We start from the raw sequence: 22,800 nt of genomic DNA, 5'->3' as shown, positions 1-22,800 counted from the left end.
GCGGGTCACATTTGAACATACTGTCAGCTTGCAGCATCCTGTCTCATGGAACTTAGGACTAGCTTAGTCATAGAGACACAAAGCCCATGTGCCTAGTAAGGAGAGTAACCAGGTGGCATTGACCCTCCCCTCCCCAGCAGCCACTGACTATCCAGGCCAAAGACAAAAGTGATGGATTGGATCAGACCGGCCAGGAGATGGGCTGCAGTTTGAGATAAAAGGGGCCGAATTGGCTGGCTGGCTGGCTCTCTTCAGATTCTGATCCTACCCTTGTTTTGAGCTGGGAAGGAATGGGACATAACCGGCTCAGGGCTCTGGGTCCCAAGCTGCAAACTTGATTCTGGAGGATTAGTACTGTAAGGGGCAGATGTGACCAAGGCAAGGAGGTTGTGCCACTGAATGGGTCAGGACTGGGGACAGGAAGAGATGTGGTGATCTGGCTCAGGCTGGGACACTGAAATCTTAGCTTGACACCCTATGATTTCAGATCAGTTGTGCAAGGGTTAATATTGTCAAGATTAGATTATTGCAGCTCGCTTTATCTCGGAATAGCCAAGCCAAAATGATTACTGGGGCCTCTAGCCAAATATAATCAAGGAAAGGACACAGAAAATCACTCAAATGACAAAGAATATGTCCTATATGGAAAATAGAAGGAACCCCCCATTCCCCCCCCCCAACACTGCACACTCACACAGCCTAATTCAACCGATGTACAGTCTTAAGAGAAGTGGAGAAAAAAACCTCAGTTTGGCTTCATAGGTAAAAAAAAATAGTTGTGCAATTGAATTCACAGTGTCATTGAAAAAACAAGTGACACGCTTCTGCAGCCCCAGCGGAAGCCACTTCAAATGAAGAAAATCAGCACGCCAAAACTAACAAGTGCAAAGTCCACACATTCAGCAGAACTGTATAAAGTCCAAGAGAAATGTAAAAAAGTAGATAAAAGTCACACTTAGATGCAGCCGTCTTACACCGGACCTCCACAGCCACGATCAAACCTGGGGCGCTGCAGCCAACCACACCTGATGGTGAAATCGCCGTTTCGCAAAGCTGCGTCAGGGGTGGACTCCTACTACCTTAGATCCACTTCACGGACACTAGTTCAAATATAGATCACTTCAAAGCACTCCCAAAGGCAGGAATAAACGGCCTCTAGAATAACCGATATTACATTACACCGGTTTCGAAACAGTTACAGCAGAGAGTGCAATATAAGGTGTTATCTATAGCATAGCTACAGATGTTCTGGAGATAATTTATTATACACTGACATATAAAAACATGAAAATTTAATGAAAAAAGTACAATGATAAAAAATACAGTGGTAAAAATCCAACTGGACCCTACACAGTTCGTGTTTCGGCGAACATGCCTTCCTCAGGGGTCCATTGTTTGCAAACACATATAAAGAATTTGTCTGAAAACAGTCTATTGTCCTTAAACATGTGAGCAAAGAACACCGCAGACAAGCTGAAGTAGGAAAAAAACGCTATAGCTCACTTGTTTAAGGACAATAGACTGTTTTCAGTCCAATTCTTTATATGTGAGTTTGCAAACAATTGGACCCCTGAGGAAGGCTTGTTTGCCGAAACACGGACTGTGTAGGGTTTGGTTGGATTTTTACCACTGTATTTTTTATTATTGTACTTTTTTCATTTAATTTTCATGTTTCTATATTTCAGTGTATAATAAATTATCTCCAGAACATCTGTATCCACAGTTTTTGTTTTCATCGGTGGATTGTTTTCACTGTGGATCATTGGGTCTCCCCATTTTTCTTTGTTATCTGTAGTGCATCAAGCTTTAGATAGATGCGTTTTCAAACGTTTCTGGAAATATATTGACCAGAGAGAATGTTGATATCCGAGGGTGGGATGAGATAAGATTGACACTGACTAGGGAACTGGGAGTGCACTATGCTGTGACAAGTTTCAAGTTTAATAGATTATTTGATTTGATCGCAAAATCTTATTTCAATGCGATTTACAATAAATAACAAATAAAATAATAAAATCCACATACATCACATAGAATACTACGATGTTCTCAATAGCTGAAGTGAAAATGTGGAATGCACTAACAGGGAAATTGCAACTCTGTGCTGATCGTGTAAATTTCAAGAAGTTGCTGAAAAGTTATTTGTTAATGTATTTATGTAATATTTCTAAGCAGTTAGTAAGATGTCTTCATAATGATATTTCTCTTAATGATATGTATGTTTAATTAGTAACAGGCAGTTTATACATTTTAAAAATAAAAAATAAATATGCCCCAGGAAATACCTACTGAAGTATTTGCAGTATATAAATAAAAATGGTATTGTATCAGTATTACCAGATGGGTGTAGGCGCCTGTCTTTAGGGGAAGGCAAGGGGTGCAGGTGGGAGGGGCGGAGAGCCCCCCCCCCCTTCACAACCCCCTTCCTCCACCACTGTTCAGTACTAAGATCACCCCCAGAATGTATCTATTGCTTCCTTTCCGGAATTAATGATTCTCATGACTCAAGAAATGAAGTGTTGATTTAGCAGCAAGGGCTGGAGTCTGCCACTGCTGCCCTTCATTAGAAGGATTTGCGCAGCTCGTCACACGCACAGTAGTTCCTGCCCCGGAAGCTGACTACAATTCCCAGTGGGCGCTGCGCCCTTCACTTCCCCGATGCCGACGCTGACCTGCCGCAGTGCCCGACGGGTCGTGTAGTTCTGGGGCCAGTTTGCGCTGCTGCAGTCACGTGGGTCCCTGTCAGGCGCCGGGAGAGGAAGAGTCCGCCGAGCAGGAGAGGACGACCGCTGAGAACCGGATCTGGGCTGCAAAGTGTATAATCCGGATCGCTGCAACTGCTTTGGTTTCCGTTTTGAGAGCGGAGGGGAGGGGTCGGGCTGGGTTCCGGAGATGCTGCCATGGGGAGCCACGATCACCTCTTCAAAGTGCTGATCATAGGAGATGTCAAAGTGGGCAAGTCCTCCCTGGTTCAGCGCTATTGCAGTGAGACCTTCAACAAGCATTACAAGTCCACCATGGGAGGTAAACTTTTCATCAGGTTTGGGATTCTGTTTGGAATGTTGCTACTCTTTGGGTTCTGGAATGTTGCTACTCTTTGGGATTCTGTTTGGAATGTTGCTACTCTTTGGGATTCCGGAATGTTGCTACTCTTTGGGATTCTGTTTGGAATGTTGCTACTCTTTGGGATTCCGGAATGTTGCTACTCTTTGGGATTCTGTTTGGAATATTGCTACTCTTAGGGATTCCGGAATGTTATTACTCTTTGGGATTCTGTTTGGAATGTTGTTACTCTTTGGGATTCCGGAATCTTGTTAGTCTTTGGGATTCTGTTTGGAATGTTGCTACTGTTAGGGATTCCGGAATGTTATTACTCTTTGGGATTCTGTTTGGAATGTTGTTACTCTTTGGGATTCCGGAATCTTGTTAGTCTTTGGGATTCTGTTTGGAATGTTGCTACTCTTAGGGATTCCGGAATGTTATTACTCTTTGGGATTCTGTTTGGAATGTTGCTACTCTTTGGGATTCCGGAATCTTGTTAGTCTTTGGGATTCTGTTTGGAATGTTGCTACTGTTTGGGTTTCTGCCTGGTCCTTGAGACCTGGATTGGCTGCTGTGTAATCAGGAGACTGGGCTACATGGATCATTGCTCTGGCTCTTATGTTCTTATTGCCTTGAAAAGTAAGTTATCAGGCTCTTGTTTACAGAGGAGCCTGTTATCATAGGACATAGTTTCTTCAAGATATTGCCTATGGTATGGAATTCCCCTTTAAAATCTCTGAGCTGGTGAGTGACTTTTGGTTTTGGGTTTGTGTAAAAATCAAAGCTGGTGTTTGAAATGAGTTCTGCTTTTAAGGAAGGGAAAATATGTCGTCATGTAAAAGTCGTCTGAACTACTGCCCAGGATCAACTTCTTTTATTCTTTCACCTCTTCCGAATAGAACCTGTAGCTTCTCCACAACCCCTCATCAGTTCCATCACTAATTCTGTCCCCCAGCAGAGCAGGATAGGATTAATGGACTTATTCTTGCATGAACTCCTTCAGGCAGTAAATAAATATTTAAATAAATAATAAAGCATAGGCAAACTAGGCACCTGCCTGAGGCCCAGATATTGAGGAGGAGTTTCTCTAAGATGTTTAATTCACTCTCTTCTGCTAAGAATGAGGTGAGAGAGACGGAGCCACTGCTGCTGCCTCTGTCTTCTGTGGATTTTCTCTCCCCACCCCCAATTGTCAGAACTATGCAGGGCCTCAACGTGATTTGGGGGCAGTGGTGGATTGAGGGTGGGCAGAGGTGCCCCCCTCCTCTCTGCCCGCCCGCTCCTTCCACACCACACTCACATCATCTCTTCCCACCCCGTTACTAAAAATCATGTTTTTCGTACAGATGGTGGGGGGGGAGGGTGCCAAAAAATGATGGGCCCCCCAGGTGCCACATATGCTAGGTACGCCACTGTCCGGAATCCCAAAGGGTAGCAACATTCCATGCTACCAATCCAGGGCTTCCCCCGTGTCTTCCCTCCAGGAAATTGTCCAAACCTTTCTTAAAACCAGTTTATGATTTACTTTCACGCCGTGAGTTACATATGTGCTGAGGAGACCTTGTGACAATCAAATGGTTCCTAGTAGTGAGGTGGACTACTTTGGTATTATTTACTGATATGGGTGAACTGGTAGCAGGTTGAGAGTATGTCTCAGACCTCTGTTTCACTTATACTGAAGGTGCTGAAGCAAATTGAACTCCCAGAATGCTTTGCAGAAGATGAGACCATGTCCTTCCCCTGACAGAGGAGGGCAGATGGGTAGTTCTTACAGAGTCTATAAGGGAACAGAGAGCAGAATTGCCTAGTGACCAATGGATATTCTAGGCCAATCCTGAGTCCCTGTTTCTTGACATCAGTGCTGCGGGCCCCCATAATTTATCAGAATGGGCGATCGTCAGAGATCTAGACCTGGCCTGGGGAGAATGTGGCGCAGTGCTTAAAGCTACAGCTTCAGCACGCCGAGGTTGTGGGTTCAAACGCACGCTGCTCCTTGTGACCCTGAGCAAGTCACTTAATCCCCCCATTGCCCCAGGTACATTAGATAGAGTGTGAGCCCCCCAGGACATTCAGGTACTCAAAGCATTTTCCCTGTCTGTCCTGGGGGGCTCACACTCTATCTAATGTACCTGGAGCAATGGGGGGATTAAGTGACTTGCTCAGGGTCACAAGGAGCAGCGTGCGTTTGAACCCACAACCTCGGCGTGCTGAAGCTGTAGCTTTAAGCACTGCGCCACATTCTCCCCAGGCCAGGTCTAGATCTCTGACGATCGCCCATTCTGATAAATTATGGGGGCCCGCAGCACTGATGTCAAGAAACAGGGACTCAGAAATCTCCCTCTTTAAACTGGGTCACGTATCGGTTAGAAGAGAAATTGTGAGCTTTACAAAACTGGAAATCCTACTTTCTCCTCCAAATCGAGGTGACAGCAGCCTAATCCTGTGTTCTTTCTTTACAGTGGACTTTGCCCTGAAGGTAGTGCAGTGGTCGGATTCAGAGACAGTAAGGCTTCAGCTATGGGACATTGCAGGTAAGAGCTGAAAATGGCACTGGAATTCTAAAAAGATTGGAGAACAAAATATTCAAGTTAATTTTACGACAGATATATCTACCACAGTTGGACTGCAACTGTATATCACACCACTCGACGTTTTAATTATGTCGTGCTTCAAACCAGTGAATATTTTAACTTGGCGAACAGAATGTTGGGCACTATCAAAAGGGTATCACTACCAGAACGAAGGAAGTTATCCTGCCGCTGTATCGAGCGATGGTGCACCCGCATCTGGAGTACTGCGTCCAATACTGGTCGCTGTACCTTAAGAAGGAATGGCGATACTCGAGAGGTTCCAGAGAAGAGCGACTAGGATGATAAAGGGCATGGAAAACCTTTCGTATGCTGAGAGGCTGGAGAAGCTGGGGCTCTTTACCCTGGAAAAGCGGAGACTTAGAGGGGACATGATAGAGACTTAGAAAATCATGAAAGGCATAGAGAAGGTGGAGGGACAGATTCTTCAGACTAGCAGGGACATGAAAAACAAGAGGGCATTCAGAAAAACTGAAAGGAGACAGATTCAAAACGAATGCTAGGAAGTTCTTCTTCACTCAGAGGGTGGTGGACACCTGGAATGCGCTTCCAGAGGAGGTGGTAGGACAGAGTACAATTTTGGGTTTCAAAAAGGGATTGGATGACTTCCTGAAGGTGAAGGGGATTGAAGGATACAGATAGAGGGTAACTATACAGGACACTAAATGAATAGGGAATACACGATTTAGGTAAAGGATCGCTTACAGGTCATGGACCTGGGGGGCCACCGTGGGAGCGGACTGCCGGGCACGATGGACCCCTGGTCTGACCCGGCAGAGGCAATGCTTATGTTCTTATGGTGGTTTGGGGCCCAGTCTGGTTTTCATGCAGTTCATAATGAATTTCCATGAGATGGGTTGGTAAGCTGTGGGTGTAAGAATCAGATCGATGTGTTCAAACACCTCTTGCCCAGGGCAGCAGCTTCTGTAGAAGATGGGAGGAGCTGCAGTGCAAGCAAAACAATAGATGACCCGTTACATTAAAGGAATTTGGATTTAGCTCACCCATTTCTCAGTAGCTCAAGGTGAGTTACATTCAAGTTCTTCATTCCCCCCTCCCTGAAGGGCTTAACCCCACCCCCCCTTTTACTAAGTCTGTTAGCACGGGCAAATGCTCCAAAGCCCATGGGAATTGATGAGTATCGGAGCTGTGAATCTTAGTAAAAAGGGGCTTAAGTTTGTACCTGAGGCAGTGCCCAAGTCACAAGGAGCATTACTGGGATATGAACCTGACTGCCCTGGTTCTCAGTCTGTTGCCCTAACCATTAGGCTACCCCTCTCTTCCACATTGATGGTTTTGCGAGTCATAGGGGTGATCATGAGGGTTGAATTTAGTCTCAGGATGGGGTGGGAGCTTGGGCCTGAAAGTTAGTTATAGGAGGTGCAAGGCCGAAGGTTTGGGGGATCTGATAATCTTGCCCTAGTCCCGCTGTTGCATAGTCACTGTGGGTAGCCTGATGACCCAACTGGTTTGGGAGTTAAGGGACAAGTGAACTGGATTGAGCCATGCGGTACATCAACACCAATCCCTTCTGTTACATTATTTTATCATCACTGGACTTAGAAAAAGAATTGTGCTTTCAATCAGTATTTTACGTGGTTATAAAATACCAAAGAGACCCAGGTAAACATTACTTTTGTATACTAAAGTGGCCCCTCCCCCAGTTCTGTACCACTGTGGCTTGGATGCACAAAACTCACCATGCCTTTAACGATCGTCGCTAAACCAGCACAAAACAGCAAATTGCGGTCTTTTCCTTGGTTTGTAGCAGCCTCCAATAATCGTATGTAAATACATTATTTTAGATGTTTGAATGTGATTTTCTTGCGTATGTTATTTTGTGCTCTGCCTTGATAAACAAACATTACAATGAGCTCATCATTGTTAAACTGAGCACTCTGATCGATGCCCACATGATCCACAAAATGAAGCGCCGGTTTTTAACGCTCTGAAATCTCCGACAGGTCTGGAGGTACCAGTATCGTTAAAAATCCAGCTTTTTCTTTTTTTAATGGGCATAGATATGAGCGTGTGTTACACATGCATAATATCTGTCCCCATCTTAAAAAAAGTCGTGCCAGCCCCCGAATTAAAACAAAAAAAATTGGCAGGAGGGAAATCCACTTCCTTCTGCTTCGGCCATCCAGATGCCCCCCACCTCCAACCCCCCACTTTTAAAGAACAGCAGGAGGGATGCCCACTCCTTCCAGCTATTGGGGGCCCCCAAACCTCCGACACCCCTTCCAAACCCTCAACACACCACCCTGATACTCTCCCCCCCTCCCCAACAACCCCGAACCTTAAATGACAATGTGGCAGGAAGGATGCCTATTTCCTCCTGCCAGCAGGCCCACCTCTTCAAAATAGCGGGCCTTAAGCCCCTTCCCAGTGCATCCTGGGATGCACTAGGTGGGGCCTAAGACTGATTGGTTCAGGCACCTAAGGCCACTCCTATGGGGGCCCTGGTGGTAGGAGGGAGTTGGCATCCCGCTTGCCACTCTTTAATTTAAAGGTAGGGTGGTTGGGGGCGTGGGGGGTCTGGGTGGCTGAAGCAAGAGGGAATGGACTTCCCTCCTTACAATTTTCTTTAAAAATTTGGGGTGTGTGGGCCATCATCAGGGGGGGGGTGTCGCAGCATGACTTTTTTACATTTTTAAATGGGTGTAAATGTTTTGCATGTGTAACACATGCACATCTGTACCCATTTAAAAAAAATATTCTTCCTGCCCCAAACAGCTAAGTGGCAGGAGGCTGTTTCAGGGCATCCACTGCTGGCCCTGCCCATGTGTCAGTTGCTTTCTGCAATGACTGATCAGATGGGATTATGGCAGAACTCTGGGAAACTACTTTGTATGCAAAATTGTTTGAACATCAAATGCCTTTTTCAGATTGGACAATTAATCGGCACCTCAGCAACCCAAATTTTAGTGTGAGAGAGCTCTAAAATCACAAGCCATCAACTGATAAGCCTGTATTTGAGAAGAGGGGTAGATTTGGGGACCCTTGAAAGGTGCCTTTAGGACAGGATGACAGCAGCCAATCTGTCCTGACACACAAATAGATTTTGGCATTTTCAGCAGCTTAAAGAGGATTTAGAATCAGAAAATAATATTAAATATTGAACTAAGGCCAGTACTGGGCAGACTTGCACAGTCTGTGCCTGTATATGGCCATTTGGGGAAGGATGGGCTGGAGAGGGCTTTAATGGCTGGGAGGGTGTAGGTTTTGACCGAGATTTCGGCAGTTGGAACCCAAGCATAGTACTGCGTAGAGCTTTGGATTCTTGCCCAGAAATAGTTAAGAAGAAAAAATTTAAATTGAATCAGGATGGGCAGACTGGATGGACCATTAGGGTCTTTATCTGCCGTCATCTACTATGTTACTATGTTAAAGTTACCTGGGATTCTTATTGTGCATTTAAATCATTCCTCTTTAACTTCCCCTCCCTCCCAAGGTCAGGAGCGCTACACCTGTATGACTAGGATGTATTACAAACAGGCCAGTGCTTGCGTGGTTATGTTTGACATCACGGACGTCACCACCTTCCGGAACAGCCAGAAGTGGAAGCAGGACTTGGACAGCAAGGTTACTCTGCAGAGTGGATGCCCCCTTCCCTGCATCCTGCTGGCCAATAAAGTGAGTCTGTAGCAAATCGCTCCTCGAGTACTTGTGCTATGCGGTTCACAATTCAAATTGAGACTGAACAATTACAGCGAAGTACAAAACGTATAATTACAAAAATTTATCATTTAAGTAGGTTTTCAACAATTTCCTAAAGTGTTGACAGGATGCAGAATTAACAATTAAATGGTTGAACTCTTTATCTCTTATTGCTGTTTGAAATTAGAATAATCTATGAAAGTATTTTTTATACCGACAATCCTGAAGGAAAGGCAAAAAATGCAAGAAAGCCTATCAAATGATTCACAAGATAATCTGCTGTAAGGCCATGTAACCTTATAGCACATGGATCCAAATTTAAATATCACTCTAGTTTCATTTGGAAGCCAGTGCAACTTATGACAGTAAGGTGTTATGTGATCTGACTTTCTTAAATTTGAAAATTAATCTTACAGTCTCAGTGTTTTGAATGATACTCAGTTTAGAAAGATTTTTTTAAGACCTGCATAATGAATGATGTTACAATAATCCAGAGTACTGAGAATCAAAGACTGCACTAATAGTCTAAAAGAGGAAGTATCGAAATATGATCTGATCGAACCGTAATTTCCACAATGTGTAGAAACGTTTTTGAACCAAGAAGTTGGTGTGAGCTTTCATTGATCTAGGTCTAAGGCAGACATGGGCAGCTCCAGTCCTCGAGGGCCGGAATCCAATCAGGTTATCAGGATTTCCCTAATGAATATGCATTGAAAGTAGTGCATGCAAATAAATCTCATGCATATTCATTGGGGAAAACCTGATTGGATTCCGGCCCTCGAGGACCAGAGTTGCCCACGTCTGGTCTAAGATGACCCCTAAAATTTTAATTGTGGAATTAATTGAATGTGAAGTTCTGTTTAAATCTAAACTCTGTTCTACCGTCTTTATACTATGGGTAGCCTGTGTTGAGTTTCAATTTGAACTCATTCATCCATTGCTCCATAGTGGAACTTATAGTCGATATTAACTGTGTTGCTTGAGATAGAAAGAATGGAATAGGAATCACAACAATTACATCGTCTGCATAACAATCAAATTTGATGTCCAGACTGGACAGTCTGATTCCCAAAGAAGCCAAATAAATATTGAAAAGTAAAGGGAAAAGAGGGGACCCCTGGGGACTTCAATAGGAAATACTCCATTTACCAGAAAGGGTATTGTTAAAACACACCTGATAAGTACATGAATTCAAAAAGCCCTTAAACCATAAAAGGACTTTACCAGTAACACCCATGGTGTCCAGACGGTTAAGTAGTTTTTTATAGTCCACCAAATCAAATGCGGTACTCAGATCGAATTGCATTATTGGAGCCCCGATACCTTTACTAAATAAGTTATACAAGTAATCCAGAAGGGAGGCAAGAACTGTCTCGGTACTATATTGTGGCTGAAATCCTGATTGAGGTGTATGTAAAAGAGAATGTTGCTCCAAATAATCTAGAAGTTGGAAATAGCCGAAGCCCTCCATTATCCTGACAAAGAATGGTATTGATGCTATGGGCCTATGGAGTGATAATAATCTACCCAACCCTCCTTGGACATTCTCCTAACTCAATCATATAGGTTAGTTGAAATTTTAAGGGAGCAGATTTCAAAACTAGGGGAGGGCAAGGATCCAAAGGGCAATAAGAATTAGCATTTTAGTGTATAATGACCCCAATCAGTGTTTTTAAAAGAATTCCAAACTAAATCTACATGTTGAATATTTTCTAAGAAAGTTGTAACTCTTAAGTGAGTCTATGAAGTTTGAACTAGAGATAACCTCAAGTTACTAATTTTAGTACTAAAGTAAAAGGCTAGAGCATCTGAGGTTGGAGGGCTATCTTGAGGAGCCTGTGTGTAATGAGTTGCATCAAGAATGGAGGCGACCAAATTGTTTTGTCGAAATAATATGCTTTTCCTTGTCATCAACAGCAGATGACTCCAGAGACTAGTGGGATTACATCCACCAACCAGCAGGTGGAGATATAGAGCACTTGATTTATCCTCAGGTATATCTTGGATGCACAGCCTCCTGGCCAACCAGTATACTCTATCTCCAGCAGGTGCATGAATGTGTCCCTCACAGCTCCTGGCTTCTGCTTGTGAATTTTGGAAGTACACCTGGGCCCTCCCAGCGTCCCTACCTCACCCTCTTCAGGGTAACACCTGGGCCCACCCAGGTCCCTTACCCTGCTGGACGTGGTGCCTTCTGGACTACAGGGCACAGCTCCTGGATTCTATGGTAGATTTCGAGCCAGGCTTGGCAGCTACTGGCTTCAGTTTCCTGGATTAGAAAAGAGAGATATTCCTGTGGCTTCAGCTTCAGTTGAGAAATATTCCTGTGGTTTTGGCCTCAGAGGTGAAATATTCCTGTGGCTTAGGCTTCAGTAGAGAGAGGTTCCGGTGGCTTAGGCCTCAGGTAAGGCATATTCTTGTGGCTTAGGCCTCAGATGAGAAATGTTCCTGTGGCCTTAGGCCTCAGTTGAGTCATGGGCCTGTGGCATCAGGCCTCAGTTGAGACATGAGCCTGTGAAATCAGGCCTCGGTTGAGACATGGGCCTGTGGCTTAGGCCTCAGAGGAGTCATTGACCTGAGCTTAAGCCTCAGAGGAGACATGGGCCTGGGGCTTAGGCCTCAGGGGAGAAAGGTTCCTGCGGCTCAGGCCTCAGTTGAGCTGCGGGATGGGAGCTGTATAGTGCCATTTTTAGGGGGGGCAACACCTGGGTTACTAGGTCCCTTCCCCCTGAAGAACCTGGATACCTAAGTCCCATAAGCTCACTCGTTCGGTGGGCGCGGGGCTACAAAGGTCACCATTCTCTTCGGAGAGGCGCTAGTGGGAGGAGTTTGTTACTCCTTTGTCGCGTAGGACAGCCGAGGCTGCTTTGGCCATAGTCACGCGCAGCCACTGGCTTGTAGCTGGGGCAGGCAGCAGCGGGCGTTAGGAGGCCCTGAGGGCGGTTGGCCAAGGCCCTTCCCTCCTGCTACAAATGGGGAGGGGGGGGCTGCGGTAGCTGGTGCCACTGCTGTCAGTCTTTCTCCACTCGGAGGAGGGACACCGCCTCCGGCAATGATTCCTTTGCTCTCACTGTTCGGCAGGCCCCAGGTAATTGGCCTTGGCGCCATTTCGCTGGTGTCCTAATGTACCTTGTGTAATCCCGGCCAGCTAACAGTTAGCTGGGGATAGGCTAGTTGCGGGGTAACTGCTCAGAGATTTTCCTTTCCACTCCTTCTGGGTCATTCTTGTGGAGGAATGGGCTAAAAGTTGGATCAGATATCTCAGTGTCTGAGGTTGTCGTTGTATCTCTTTGGGGGCTCTGGGAATGGCACTTGTCACTTCGGGGCCCAGGTACAGTTTTGGTGTCTTGCCTCTCCTCTGGCATTTTTCTTGACTTTGGTCAACAGTTTTGCCTCCTGGGGGGAGCCCTATGGATTTTGTAGGGGAGATGTAGCTGTGGTTTCCACAGCATGGTGCTCTTGGGCGAGGATGGCTCCTGCTCACGTATGCTAGGGAGGGTAGCCTCTGTATGATCGTGGGTGACATATTCTCTGGACGCATGCTGCAGGGCAGGATTTTGGGGTGAGGGATTTCCCATTCGCTTCTTTATTTCCCTTCCTATGTTTGGATTGCTTTGGTGCATCCCACTAGTTATGGATTCATCTGCTGTTGATGACAAGGAAGGTAAAATTATGTCCTTGCCTGTTAATTTTTTTTCCTTTAGTCGCAGCAGATGAATCCTGAGCCCCACCCTGTTGCAGGGTTTTGTCACTCTCAGGCACGGTTTCAGCATGAAATTGCATTCTTGAATTTGAAGCATCAATGGTGTGGGTTGTACATGTGAGGGAATGAAGTTGCATATATGTCTTATGTTTCATATGTCTCATGCCTTTTATGTGCTTGACTTTGTCTTTTAATTCAACTGCTTGGAGAAGACCTACACTGGTTGGCCAGGAGGCTGTGCATCCAAGATTTACCCTAGGATAAATCAAGTGCTTTCTATCTCCACCTGCTGGTTGATGGATGTAATCCCACTAGTTTCTAGATTCATCATATGCTGTGACTAAAGGAAAGAAAATTAACAGTTAAGGACATAATTTTACCTTATAAGTAAAATTATGTCTCCAATGCTCATAATCAACATCTGTTCCCGTTTTATGCCATTTTTGCTCGAGGCGCCTATTTGAGCATTTCAGATCTGTAAGTCCCTTATCAAACCACCCTTCTGATTTAATTTGATGTTTATAAAATAGATGTTTTGGGGCTATTTCATCAAGGATATCCATGCTAAATTTCTGCCAATGTGAATAAAAGTCTGAAATGTCATTTATTGGGGCTGCTAAATCTTATTTAGTCCAAAAAATATCTGTCTGCAAACTGTTTTTACTTAGTTGTCTTTCCTGTGCAGTCTTTCAAAAGTAGTGTACAGCTTTTCAAACTAATGGTAGATGTAGCCCAGGTTTGAAACTTATGCATAGTATAACCAGTTATCACGACTTCAACCTTGGCTACTGTCAAGAGTCCATTCACACATCTTTCATACTTATTGGCAATGAAAGTGAATATAACAGTCTAATTATCACACATTAAAGACAGGCACATATGCTTTTATAAATGATAAAACGGAGAACTGATGTTTCACCCTACACTGTCTAAGGAAAGCTGCAGTCTGTTTGACGGTGTAGAGGCATCACTGCTGGAGAAAGCCAGTTTCTGTAAACTGCAATTCCTTATGAACCAATAGAGGAATAGCCACATGGCATTATGAACATGGAGAAGAATAAAGAGAACAAACTTGTACAATATAATTTGATTACTCATTTACAATTTGTTTCTGAATGAATTTAAGATTTTCACTTTTTGATCATTGGATCCCCTGTTCAGATGTGAATCGTATCCTTGAAAGAGTCTCGCTATTTAGCAACTGTTATGTGGCAGGAATTAATATAAAAGATGTTTATTTTTGCCATAGAACCAGGAGCTAGACATTACAAGTCAAAGTTTGGCAGTGTATCTATTCAAGTGAAATATGAGCAGCACAGGAAAAACATGGCCACTGAAAATCTCTGAAGTGAGACAAAGCATGCACCTGTATAAAATGCATGAGTGGCTAACTTGGAAGCGTGGAAGCGCACGATTGCTGCTGTTTCCTGTTGTAATGAATGTTTTATTGCTTATGCAGTGCGATTTGTCCCCATGGGCCGTGACCAAGGAAGAAATTGACCTGCTCAGCAAGGAGAATAACTTTATTGGCTGGACCGAAACATCTGTCAAAGAAAATAAGAATATTAATGAGTCTATGAGGTATGTCCTCAGAGATATGTTTGACTGCTGAAATACTGCTCTGCCTGGCTCTGCACCCCAGAGCTAGCTGCATCTGACATGTTATGTTTGTTGATGTGCTCTTAAGCATGTAGTGATCCCAGTTGGATAAAAGATGCCATTCTCATTTCTCAGGCTTCTTATAGAGAAGATGATGGCCACAAGTGATGGACTGACCTCCCCTGCAGGCCAGGGAGATTACATAAACCTGAAGGATGCCCCCATGCCCGGCTGGGGCTGCTGCTAAGTGTGTTTTCATGGTGTATATAAACATTCATATTTGTCTTATTCATGGTGACTGATCTTTTTTTTATTCCCACAAAAGCACTATTCTTTTTCATTCAGAAAGTCAGGTCTTACCTTTTCATAACCAGCAGGATTCAACGTTAAGCTCTGCTCATGATAGGGAGTTACAGAAACTCTTATTCAGACATACATGTGGACAGATGCTTTTTTCAAGACTTCCTTAATCTGCAACAGAACAATAGCTTATTGCTGCTTCTTTTTGCTGTTACCATGTAAGCATTGTGTATTCTGAAAATAGTTACAAAAATGACTATGCAGGAAGTGGACAGATGCAATCAAAATGAGAAGAAAGACTGCAAATTTGATATTCTCGATGCAGTGATTTATTGTAGCACACAAGGTTGCAGATGTTTCTGCAATCAACCACATTAACTTTGAAAAAACAGACCCGACATGGGCTGTGTTTCAACTTGACTGTCTTCATCAGGGGCCCTAAGGTAGGTGGTAAGATAAGGGCAAATGTGGATGCTAGTAGAACTAGTATTCAAACTTGATTTGTGAAGAGCAACCCTGGTGAAGAAGAGGTGGACATAAATCAAGACAAACATGACATAAGAACATAAGCAATGCCTCCGCTGGGTCAGACCTGAGGTCCATCATGCCCAGCAGTCCGCTCACGCGGCGGCCCAACAGGTCCAGGACCTGTGCAGTAATCCTCTATTTATACATTAAGGGAAATGTGCCTTTAAGAAGTGGAAATGTTGCTTTTCCTCTGGAGCATGACAGTGTCCTCTAACGGCTCCATAGTTCTGCCCTGATTTCTCTTCTTCTGCCAAAAACACCACGTAACTGCACAGGAGTTAAGAGTCATTTAATATCACCCTCCCTCCTCTCTTGTAGAAATGGGAAAAGTACTTTTGTGTGAGGTTTTGTGGTGTCCTATTTGGACCCACTGGCATCACGCAAGAGTATGGTTATCTGCTGATAACGTTACCCACAGAAAAAGGCAGGTTGTGAGTGTTTCATTCTGTTGTGGGTTACACAGTACAGTACTGAAATAACACAATGACATTTTAAATATTTCCATTTGATAAAGCAAAAGAAGTTTTAAGGGAAAACAAAATATTTTTACTCAACTTTTGCATATAATCATGTATTTTTCATACTTTACCAACTTGCCAAAGAATTGACATATAATTACTGTTTTTTAACTGTTAAATAACGTTTTGATTATTTCTTAAATCCTACTGTATTTTTTATTTACTTAGCCTTACAATTAATTCTTGTTATACAAAAGGGAAGGGGATAGGAATCACTTCTGGATGTGGCACTTATCAACCATGCAGGTTCTTACAAAGTGATGAAGACATTTGAATAAATTCTTTATAACTCTAACCGCATTCTGTGCTCTTATATCCTGGCTCTAAGGCAATATAAGTGATAGGAAAATATGTTCATTTCCCTCAATCCTCCTTGTATGCTGCTTAGTTTGAAATGAGGTCAGATGTGCTTTGGCATAGGATAAAGTTAAGAGGTGATAGGCTCAGGAGTAATCTGAGGAAATAACTTTTTTACAGAAAGGGTGGTAGATACGTGGAACAGTCTCCCAGAAGAAGTGGTGGAGACAGAGACTGTCTGAATTCAAGAAAGCCTGGGAGAGAGGAAGAGATAGTGATGACTGGGGATTGGCAGACTGGATGGGCCATTTGGCCTTTATCTGCCATCATGTTTCTATATACCAACACACCAAAAAGTATTCAAATATCTCCACTGTATCACCCACTCATTAAGAGAATACAAGAAAATGGAGAAAAAGACCTCAGTATTCCCAGGATTTCACAACACCTGGAACTCTCTGTCAGCTTCAAAGGCTGAAATAGGCAATACATCAGCTGAACACGTCTTCCATTTTGTGGATCTCTGCAGTGACTTTTGCTTAGTGGAACTGAAATTACATCACAGATAAGTGCTTGGTTCTTTTCTTTTTGGTTGGTTTGGCAGCCTTTTTGATACCTTTGAAGTAATTTATTGAGAATATATTATAAAGTCCAAGCGAGTATAATTGCAATCAAGAGAATTTAGTAAACTGTCTGGAGTTTTTGACCAAGGATGTATTGCCTATTACAACCTTTGTGTTGTTAAATCCTGAGGTCTTTTTTTGTATTCTCTTAATGAGTGGGTGATACAGTCCGGAGATATTTGAATACTTTTTGGTGTGTTGGCATATTTTTGGTATTCAGCTTGTGTGTATTTAGTTCTTGATTTATCTTGTTCTATAACCATAAAGCTCTATGACCTCACAATAGCTACCTCTTCTCCATCCCCTACTCCCCCCTTCTCCATTCTCGCCCCTCTCTATAAGTTGCCTTGAGCCTGCCTAGGTATGAGCGACACAGAAATAGAAGATTAGATTAGATTAAAGAGCCTTAGCCAATAGGGAGAGGAGGAGATAGTGGATGCTGAAGGATGGGAAGACTCACTGGATGGGCCATTTGGCCTTTATCTGCCATCATGTTACTATGTTTATATGACCTGTGACAGAGAAATACGTAAAATACCATAAAAATCAACTTCTAGACCGCATAACCTTGCAGATCAATGCGGTTTACAAAAGATTACATTAATTTACAATCGAGCGATAGGCCAGTAATTCACAAACTTGTCCTGGAGGAACCTCAGCCAGTTAGATTTGCATTCTAATGAGGCAGTGTATGCAAATTTGTATTTATTTTAAAATTTCCAGTGCAATAGGTGTGACGTTCCAGACCAGCGGGTTATCTCCCCATGGCCACAAGCCATCTGCAGAAGGAATCCACTCCAGATTTTTTCTGTGTCCCTCCTACTTCACTGGGAACTCTACTTCCACCTGCAGTTTTTCCTTTCTGGACGCGAGCTGGAAGGATTGTTTTAGTTCTGCTCTCCCCTTTTCTTATTTTATTTGGTGTTTTTCAATGTTTTCAGTATCTTCAGTGTTATGTTTTATGTATAATGTACTGTGTTTTGTGGTATATAAATTTGCTGTTTTTACAGTTCTCTCCTCTTATTGTTAAACTGCACTGAACCGTGAGGTATTGTAGTTCTACAGTTTGTTACTGCTTCTTACCTTCAAGCTCATGTAGCCTTTAGGGAACCTTCTTGGGCAGACCCCAAAAATACATTTTTCTCAAAGGCCTAAAATCAGAGGAACTGTTTAAAATTGCTGTTATTGTAAATGTGTGGTTTTGTGCTAAGAAAAATATTTAAAGTAAAAAAAAAAAATTTGTGTTAAAACTTATGGCAATAATGTCTACCATAAACCTTTGTAGACTTTCTCACCAGAATCACCCAAATTTCTAATCTCTGTTTATACTTGAGTCAACCTTTTTTGGGGGGGAAAGGTCACCTAGGTTTATATTCGGATTGGTTTATATTTGAGTATATTAGTTATCAAGAAAATGTGGCATAAGTATACAGAAATATTTTCAATGGTTTTGGGAGCCACTGGTCTGATTTAAAAAAAATTTCCTCCAAAAGGACACCACCTTGTGGTGGATGGGCTTGTGTGCTTCATTGACTTGGTGAGCTATGCTGTAGGGCAGGGGTGCTCATACTTTTTGGGCTTGCGAGCTACTTTTAAAATGACCAAGTCAAAACGATCTATCAACAATAAAATTTTTCAAAACACAAAGCACACTGTATGCAGAGAAAATGTTAATTATCATTTGTATTCAGGGGGTTTTCAAAGAGGTCAAGGCAGATGACTTTATGCAATGTCACCTCAGTAACAACTATACAAAAATAGATAAATATACCCCCTCCCTTTTTACTAAACCGTGATAGCAGTTTTTAGCGCAGGGAGCAGCACTGAATGACCTGCACTGCTCTCGATGCTCATAGGCTCCCTGCGCTAAAAAACGCTTTTGCTGTTTAGTTAAAGGGGTCCATAGAGCAAAATATAGACAGCAGATATAAATTCTCAAAATGGACAAATTTTGATTACTAAATTGAAAATAAAATAATTTTTCCTACTTTTGTTGTTTGGTAATTTCATGAATCTCTGGTTGCACTTTCTTCTTCTGACTGTGCATCCAATATTTCTCCCTTTCTTTCAGCCTCCTGTATGCTTCCTATCCTCCAGCCCTCATTCCCTCCCCCAACTTTTTTTTTCTCTCCCTGCCCCCTCCCCTTTCTTTCTCCCTGTCCCCTTCTTTCTTTCTCTCTCTCTCTCTCCATGCCCCCTTTCTGCATGTCTTTCTCTCTCCATGCCCCCTTTCTTTGTCTTTCTGTTTCCCTTCTTTCTTTCTGTCTCCCTGCCCCCCCTCCTTTCTGTGTCTCCCTGCCTGCCCCCTTTCTTTCTCCCCTCCCTCCCCCAAGCCACCACCGCTAAGTTCTGCTTTCCCTGCTTCCCGACACCATAAAGAGAACGCAGGATCACTGGTCCGAGCAGCCTTCCCCACCTGACATCAATTCTAACATCGCAGAGGAAGTTCTGGGCCAGTCAGGCAGCGATTGGCTGGCCCGGAACTTCCTCTGCAATGTCAGAATAGATGTCGGGTGGGGAAGGCTGCTCAGCCTGGCGCTTCTGTGTCTTTATGGCATCGGGAAGCAGGTAGAATGCATAGGCAACGCGAGTCTAACACGGAGCCCAGGATGAGCTCTGTGATCGACTCGTATTGCCTTCATAATCTACTGATCGATTGCAATCGACCTTTTGGGCACCCCTGCTGTAGGGCTACCCATATCAGACAGGCCTCAGAAGAAACCTGCACGAGTCAAGATATGGTGACTTGAAGAGAGCAGGAGGAGGGTTGCTCTCTTGCGAAAATTAAGTTACATTGGAAGGAGGGACTCGCCAAAGGCCCCTGATCAGACCTGTGATGTTGTTTCTTTAGTCGTTGAAGCTTGTAAGGACCGAGAGGCCTGCGGAGGCGCAAAGGAGCTGACAGCATAGGGTGGGATTTGCTAAACCTGTGTGTGTTGAGCGGGGGACTGACTGGCTAGCTCCAGAGCTGGAGCTGAAGGGAAGACAGGTGCTGGATCTGGTTTGGGGATTGAAGGGAATGGAAAGAGCTGCTGGGCCCATGTGGTGGGGGGGGGGGGAGACTGGAGCTGGAGGGGAGAGGTGCCAGACCCACACCTGGGCACTGAAGGAAGGGGATAGAGGTGTTGGACCCATGGGAGGGGGGCTGGAGGTAAGAGAGAGGTGCAGGACCTGCAGGGAGGAGAGAAAAAGGAAAGGAAAAAGAAGCTGAAGCAAGGGGATGAATGAAGAAGGAGCAAAATGTTGAACATAGCAGCGGGAGGGAGGAATATTGGTGTAAGGGAGTGAAAGGGGAGAAACAGGACATGGAGATAAAGAGGGGAGATGGTGGGCATGGATGGGAGCATATGCACAAGGACACAGGGAAATGTTGCATGGGGTGGTTTATGGATACAGGAGCAATGCCAGACATGGAAGGGTATATGGACAGAGGGAAGATGGCTAGACATGGGGCAGAATAAGAATTCAGAAGGAAGATACTGGACTTAGGGGGGCATAGGGATAGAGTGATACTGAACACAGGGGGAAGGGATCATAGAATAGTGATGATGAAGGCTGGGAGATGGGCACAGGGGAAATATTACAAAGGGACATATAGGAGACATAGAGAAAGGAGATGCTGAACATGGAGAACAATACATACACAAAGACAGAAGGGTTAGCTTGGAGAAAAAAGAAATGTCAAATGGCCAGACCATAGCAAGACAGAAGAAACCAGCGCCTGAGACATAACAATAAAATGACGAGCTAATAAAAGGTAAAAAATTATTTTATTTTCTATTTTGTGATTACATCAGAATTGAAATCTGGATCATGCTAGAGCTGGATGTAAGTAGGGATCACACAGCCCACTACCAGGCTGTGCCTTCTTCAGCTTCCAACAGGCTTAGCTCTCTCTCTGACCGGGGGGCAGTTGCCCTAATTGCACTCCCCTAACACTATTTCTGTCATGTGAGATCTTTGTTTTGCACAATATAGAAGGCAATGGATCTTTCTAATTATTTGGCATTACTAAATGCAAGGTGTAGCTTCTTGGGATTTTGGTTTAATTTATTGTATGTTTATAATTTTTGGTCAGCTGTTATGGATTTGGTGTTATTTGTGTGTCCAAGGAATTCTATTAGCATAATTTTTCTATGTAGAATTCTGTAGTAATTTGGCTTGTTCAGTTTTCTCAATAGTGGAGGGAATATTTGTGAGACGGGAGACACAGGTTTTGTTAATCCTTGTTCTATATTATTTGCAATTTATAAAATGACAGTTGTACAGAATATTGTTTCTTTTTATTACATTAGGGACTTCTATTCTGCCTATACCTTGCAGTTCAAGGCGGATTACAAAAGAGCTAACTGGACATTTCCAGTAAAGTTACAACAGTTTTGGGTTTTTGTTTTTTTTTTGGTTACAAGGGAGGAGAGGTACCTGGATTAATTCCGGAAGAACTTGCAAATTGGATATTAAATTGACTGTACGTTACTGTGTGGTATAACAAATAGATTACAGTTAGAGTACAAATAAGATTACGTTACATTTCAGGGATCTTCTAGTAAAATAATTTCAATATAAAATCATAACTAATTGAGGCTTCAGGGGCCAAATCTTTTCCCCTTGCAGGTGAGGGAATTACAGAGGGTAGTAGCAGTATACTTGATACTGAGATCAGTCTACACCTTGCCAGCCTCTGGATTCCTGTCAAAATATGTGCAAAATGCAACCACGAAAAATCCAAGTGGCTGAGATTCCACCTCTAAACTACTGTAATACTCTCCTCTCAGGCCTTCCGCTTAGCCATCTCGCTCCCCTATAATCTATCTATACTCATCCCTCAATATTCATTGGGGTTAGGGGCAGAGCCAGCCTGTGAATATTGAAATTTCACAAATAATTTTTGGGCCGACTCTGACCTTCCCCCGCCTCCCTCACGGACCTTACCTGGTGGTCTAGCGGTCTTTTGGAGCAGGACCGATCTTCCTATGCTCCTGCCCCGTACAGATCAGTCATCCAAAATGGCTGCCTTGAGTACCTGTAATCTCTCGAAACTATGACAGGAACTCACGGCAGCCATTTTGGATGACTGATCTGCATGGGGCAGGAGCAGAGGAAGACCGCTCCTGCCCTGAAAGACTGCTAGACTACCAGGTAAGATCTGGGAGGCGGGTGGGGGTGATTCCGGTTTAAGGTAACCGTGAATAATCAAAATCACGAGTCCTAAAACCGCAAATCGGGAGGGGGAAGTGTAGAATTGGGCTGCACGACTCATATTCCGGGAGAGCCACTACTAATGTTACCCTTCTCCTAAAGTCACTTCATTGGCTTCCCGTACTTTTCTGAATACAATTCAAACTCCTTATAGCTGCCCCTATGCCCCCCCCCAGCTCCGCTCAGCTGGTAAGTCCCTCCTATATGTGCCCTTCTCTTCAACTGCCAACTCCAGACTCTGTCCCTTCTGCCTTGCTGCACCATATGCTTGGAACAAGCTGCCCAAATCCCTACGGCGGGCTCCTTCTCTGGCAGTGTTCAAGGTCCAGTTAAAAGCCCATCTCTTTGAGAGTGCTTTTGACTCCTAACTCCTTTCACTTTGGGTTCTGCATCCTTAACCCTATCTTAGGGTTGAAAGATTTTGCAATTGGAAAATCAGGACCCCCCCTAGCCTCGCTCTTGTTGGGCGGGGGTAGGGGGGGGAGTCTGTACATTCGGCTGATGTCATTGCATGACATCTGTGGACTCCCTGCTTGACGCTTTGTGAGGAGGCTTTTCAAAAACCGGCACTATGGGCAAATGTTTGCACTACTTATAATTATGAGAGAATGAATGCGGAGTGTTTGGAGATTAGTAATACATTTAATAGGGTGTGATGCCCATTGATTGCATATGTTGAATTGCACTAAATGTCATGTATCGCTCCTATTAGATTTCTTACACATCCAGAGTGGGTGGGGGGA

The 22,800-nt window shown here is 43.8% G+C and overlaps 1 protein-coding gene across 1 annotated transcript; it reads left to right on the top strand.

Moving 5' to 3' along the window:
• Positions 1–2,743: 2,743 nt before the first annotated feature.
• Positions 2,744–16,233, top strand: RAB29 (RAB29, member RAS oncogene family). Its single transcript, XM_033919256.1, has 5 exons — positions 2,744–3,024; positions 5,502–5,573; positions 9,085–9,266; positions 14,453–14,574; positions 14,728–16,233. Exons 1-5 carry the CDS (start codon positions 2,901–2,903, stop codon positions 14,837–14,839), a joined length of 612 nt encoding a protein of 203 aa, XP_033775147.1. The 5' UTR covers positions 2,744–2,900; the 3' UTR covers positions 14,840–16,233.
• The last annotated feature ends 6,567 nt before the right edge of the window (positions 16,234–22,800 follow it).

The sequence above is a fragment of the Geotrypetes seraphini genome, chromosome 13, assembly GCF_902459505.1.
Source record: "Geotrypetes seraphini chromosome 13, aGeoSer1.1, whole genome shotgun sequence".
Taxonomy (NCBI): Eukaryota; Metazoa; Chordata; class Amphibia; order Gymnophiona; family Dermophiidae; genus Geotrypetes; species Geotrypetes seraphini.
This window is presented reverse-complemented; position numbering and strand designations above follow the sequence as displayed.